This window comes from Rattus norvegicus, chromosome 1 (assembly GCF_036323735.1).
Source record: "Rattus norvegicus strain BN/NHsdMcwi chromosome 1, GRCr8, whole genome shotgun sequence".
Lineage (NCBI taxonomy): Eukaryota > Metazoa > Chordata > Mammalia > Rodentia > Muridae > Rattus > Rattus norvegicus.
This window is the reverse complement of record NC_086019.1, coordinates 142,645,102-142,650,198: the sequence shown is the minus strand read 5'-3', so window position 1 is coordinate 142,650,198 and position 5,097 is coordinate 142,645,102. Positions and strand designations below refer to the sequence as shown.

The 5,097-nt window shown below is 46.8% G+C and overlaps 1 protein-coding gene across 1 annotated transcript in view; it reads right to left on the bottom strand.

The window, feature by feature from the left end:
* Window positions 1-5,097, bottom strand: part of Abhd2 (abhydrolase domain containing 2, acylglycerol lipase) — an 81,145-nt gene that overhangs the window by 57,694 nt on the left and 18,354 nt on the right. Inside the window, exons 2-3 of the mRNA NM_001106275.1 lie at window positions 2,293-2,392; window positions 7-207 (exon numbers count right to left, since the gene is read on the bottom strand). Coding sequence (NP_001099745.1) covers window positions 7-200 — 194 coding nt within the window. The 5' untranslated portion in view covers window positions 201-207; window positions 2,293-2,392. The remainder of the gene's footprint in view (window positions 1-6; window positions 208-2,292; window positions 2,393-5,097) is intronic.

Genomic DNA, 5,097 nt, shown 5'->3' with positions numbered 1-5,097 from the left:
ACTCACTCTTTGGTCAGAAGAGGACAGGATTTGAGCAGGAAACGTGAGAGCCCGGAGTCCTGGAAGTAGAGGTCAGGAGGGGCAGTAGGGCTCTTCAGGTTCAAACACCGCACGATGACGTAGAGAACGGCAGCTACGGCAGCCAGCTTCACCCCGTCAAACACGGCGGGGAGCTCGGGGGTCTCCAACATGGCATTCATCTTGATTCTAGGAAGCAAAGGCACAGGCCTGGGTTCACAAACAAGGCTGGGGCACGAAGGGCGGGGCCCATCTCATTGCACAGGCATGACCCACTCTGCAATGCCCCCCCCCACACACACACACCTACAGACTCCACAGACTCCCACCGGCCACCGGTACTTTCGCACAGCTAGTACGCATCACTAGGAAAGCCTCCTAAAGTGCTGACTCAGGAGGGACTATGTTCTTCCCGTAATCCCATGAGCAGTTCAGAGCAAACTGGAACATGTGCAATAAGAGGGTCTTTTTGAGAGTGGGGAAAAGCAAGGAAGTTAGGGAGGGCTGGGTGTAGTGCTCCGATGCCTCTGAACAAGCCACTTAAGTCCCTGTAGACTTAAATGGCACCTGGAGCACCAGGTGTGTTAAGTGTTGTTTCCAGCCTTGGACAGCCACGTGGGACCATGGGGGCCATCAGTAAAGCTGTACTGCGTGCTGGGCCCACGTCTCTATTTTCAGAGTGGGGCGAGAGAAAGTTGCCTTGGCCGCACTCATCCGTTTGTTCCACGGAGTCCAAGGCTCTGGGGTTCTTCTCAGCCTTGGCTCGGGTCATAGCGGCCCTGGCTCCCAAGGCTTTGAGGCAATGTGAAATGGAGCTAATCAATTAAAACAACCTTTTATCTTCCTTCCAGGAGGTACCAGAATGCAGCTATCGGTCAGAAATTGGGCCAAGGACAGACCAAATTCAACCACTGGGCCAACATTTTACAGAAAATATATACATATATCTAATTTCCCTCAAACTGTCTTCATATTTCACATTTTGAGGTAAGCATTCTCTTGTATACAAAGCATTCACACACCACTTCAGACACATAAAATCAAACATCATCAACATTATCTAGTATTTTCTTTGCTGCTCTACACAACAGCAGAACATCAGTGGTGGCCTTAAGAACTAGGCTAAGTAGCCAGGCATGGTGATATGCCTGGATCAGGAGTTCGAGGCCACACTGAGGCATATGATGCCCTCCCTGTCTCACAGTGAAATGGGGGAAGGTGAGCACAAAACTAACAAAAAGAGAAAATGCAATTCTCATAGCTCCAGTAACTATGGCAACTGCTTTCTCTGGAATGATTTCAAGTAGCCACTGCTAAAAGCAGTTACGAGAACCCTGGTAGCCAATTACGGAGACAAAATGGGTAGGGTGAAAAAAAATCTCCAAAATGTGTATAATAGACTGGAGCCTCCTGAGCCCTAAAGGAAGTTCAGAGGGGCCCTGGAGACTCCTCTAACGTGACACAGACACAGGACCAGACACATTTTGGGAAATCTCTGGTAAGGTCTCCAGTTTGGTGAGAAATAGATCAAAGGTCACAGCCTCTTACATGGCCTTCTGTAAACTTCTCAGAGGGCCAGCAAGATAGTTCAGTGGGTAAGGTGCTTGCTGCTAAGTCTGATGACCTGAGTTTGATCCTTAGAACACGCATGGTGGAAGGAAAAAAATGACCAATACCAGCAAAGTGGCCCCTGGCTCTCACTCACGCGCTGAGCCATGAGCACAGCCACACATAAAAGAAATGCTCTAAAAGAGCTTAAAAAGTAAGTTTGCTCCTCCACGAAACCCACATTCAAGGCCAGCTTGGAACACATGAGTCTCTGTAATAATAATGATAATGATAATAATAGATTTAAAAGACAACGTCTCTGATCTAATTTAGGTTTCTTTTGGTTTTATTGTTGTTGTTTTGAGGCATGGTCCCTGCTGTCCTAAAACTCCCGTTGTAGTCCAAGATGACTCAGAGATCCACCTGCCTCTGCCTGGGATTAATGGTGTGTATCACCATGCCCGTCTCTGAAACCGTGTCTTAAAAGAAAGGCAGAAGTGAACCCACAGCTTCACTCACTTTGTGCTGGGTAAATGGAAGAAACCTTAAACTGTTCCTCTGTCCTTGTGGGAGGGAGAACAGAGGCTGGCCATGCTGGTTTTCCCAGTCTCCTTGCTGCTCAAGTCTAGCAACTCATCAAAAGCACCTTCCCTCTCAGCAACCAGGCCTGTTTGCTTTAATACTTGGGAGTGAGGCAAAGCCAAGATAAGTCTCTGTGGTGCATACCTATGTCGCTTACTCCTCCCACGGAGAAGACCGGCTTTCCTTGAAGAGGTATACAGGTGGGCCAATCAGATCTGATCTTGTATTCAAAGTAACCTAAAAGCTGAAAAGAATTGGATTTAGGTGAGGTTTTAAAGGAGGAGAAAGAACCCTTTCTTCTTGTGGTTTGGAGACAGGGTCTCCACAGCGGCCCTGATGGGTGTTGAACTCACAACACTCCTCTTACCTGCACCCTCCCAAGTGCTGGCATTAGGGCATGTGATGCCATGCCTGGACAAGAATCTATTTTAATGGATTCATAATGGAAACATAAAACAGTCCAGCTTTCCTTCTCTGCACTTAAAGTCTTTAGTGAAAAGGGCAATTTTTTAAATTAACATGTCTGCCATGATCCGTGGTCTTAGATGTTCTCACAAACTGGCTGTGGGGAGGCTGTGTGAGACCCGAGGCTCTCACTGGCACCGAAGACAGGTTTCTTCTGACTACAGCCAACTCAAGTTGCTTTTACCCTTTATCCCACAACACGCTCTTGGGCAGTGTTGACAGGACAGGTGTCACTGCTATGACCAATGACCTAACTGAGAAGGCTTTAGAGCGAGACAGCACAGCAAATGAGTCATGACCTTTCTTCCAGACACAGAGCCATGGCCAGGAACATGGGAACCAAGGAAAGTAGGAGGCACAAAAACAAGGCTCCAAAATCACGAAAGAACTAAAAGCAAGTACCCACAAAGCTCCGTTCTTCACAAAGACTAATCCATTTACTCCTTCCTAGGCCCCGGGAGAAAGACACCACAATCGCCCATTTTACAGGTAGGGAAACTGATGCCTACAAAGATTAAGTTATCCCAACATCATAAGGCTGGAGGGAGAAAAGGCCAATGCTCATGTCTGACTCCAGAGACTTCCCTAGCCACAATACGGTGTAACTTGAAAGCCAGAGAGACACAGAGAAGAGCAAACACAGACATGGAAGCATGAAGGACAAACAGAAGACTCCAGAGGCTGGTCCCGAGCGACGGGTGTACTGGCGGATCCGGGTTCAAGCTCCATTTGTTTCCGATTCACCACACTTCAGTGACTTAAGAAAATGAAAGGCTGGTAAAAGAGAGGCTCAACTAACCTCACGGAGCTCCTGCTCTACCTCAAATCTGTATGACCTCGCCATAGTCTGAATGAGCCCCAGGGGCCAGGGGCCAGTGAGGTAGGAACTGCAGAGCAGTGTGTCCCCAGCCACATCACAGGCCACCTGAGCCCACCAGCCCCAAAGGCTCAGCTGCACAACGAAAACAAGGGCTCAGCCCAGACTCACGATCTGAGCTGCCGGCCCACAGCTGGTGTTAGCTTTCCCTGGCTTTGGTAGTGGTGGTGAGACCTAGGTCACCTATCTCCGGATTCTTTTATGTAAAAGAATAGTTTACACCACTGTTGTTTATAGATGCTTTTACTGTGCAACGTCCAATGACACATATGGGAATACTGTACACCTATATCTCTGTGAGGCTAAAAGCGTCAACCGCTAGGTACAAGATGCTTCGATTGCTACTTATCAGAGCGTTTTAACGTATTCTCAAAGTTCACAACGACTTAACTCATTTTGTTGCTAGAGAAAAAGCTTTAAGAGCTAGGGGTAGAACTCAGTGGTAGAACACTTCTAAAGAGTGCAAGGTATATGGAAGGAAGGAAGGAAGGAAGGAAGGAAGGAAGGAAGGAAGGAAGGAAGGAGGGAGGGTGGGAGGGGAAGAGGAAAGGAAAGGAGGGAGGGAGGGAAAGAGGGAGGGAGGGAAAGAGGGAGGGAGGGAAGAGGGAAGGAAGGCAACTGGCTGGCTGGCTGGCTTTAAGACAGCAACTAACAAAACACAAAAAAAGTTAAAACCTAGTACAAGGAAAATAAACACACCAACAAACACAACAGTTATGTGTGTAGTCTAGCTAGATTGACTCTGAGTTTTCTGCCCACCAGAGGAGAAGGAGAAACCCAGTTAGATCAGGGGTTCACAGAGTGGAAAGAGTTACTAACAGAGCAGCAGTCTTATCCCTTAGATGCTTGACACACACTCAGTGAAAGGAGGGCTTTTCTGACAGAGTTATTTTAAAGAGTTGCAGGACTTTCTAGAGGGGACGTAGATTGACAGACTGTCCTCCTACAACTTTAAAAAAAAATAGCATGTGCAGCAAAGAATAAATTTCTTCAATCCTTGGAAAATGACAGGGTTTTAAAATTCAATCCAGGGCAGGCAATTCCATGGATAGTTTATGATTACTATGGCCTAAATTTACAGCCTGGGCCCAAGGCTTGCATCTGAGGGTCTTAGGCATTGAGCCAGTTCTGCATGCTCCTAGGGAGTGCACCCTTAAATCGTAGCAGGCTTAAGTAGTGAGCCACTTAGTGAGTGCCTAGCATGACCAAAACCATGTTAAGTACCATTTGCAAAAAACCTGGGGGAAGAGAAGCTAAGGTTCTATGTAGCTTAGGGCCTTGGAGATGAGAACCATTAAGCAAGGAACCTGGGACCACTATATCCAGAACTGGGCCTCAAAGCATCAAGTCCAGCGTTTCAGAAGTGTGTGTATAGTAAACATCTACTGACCTACCTAGCCACTACTCTATTTAGGCATTAAACTAGGAATTATCAGACAATCTCAAAACAAAAAACTCTTCATACCCCCTTTAACTCATCTTACATATTATTTATGGTGATTACTCTCTCCGTCTTTCTTTTTTACAAATCTGACCTGCCATTTAATATTAAATATTCTGAATTTTGTCTGGACATATCAAGCTTAGAATCTACCATTCCACCTTGA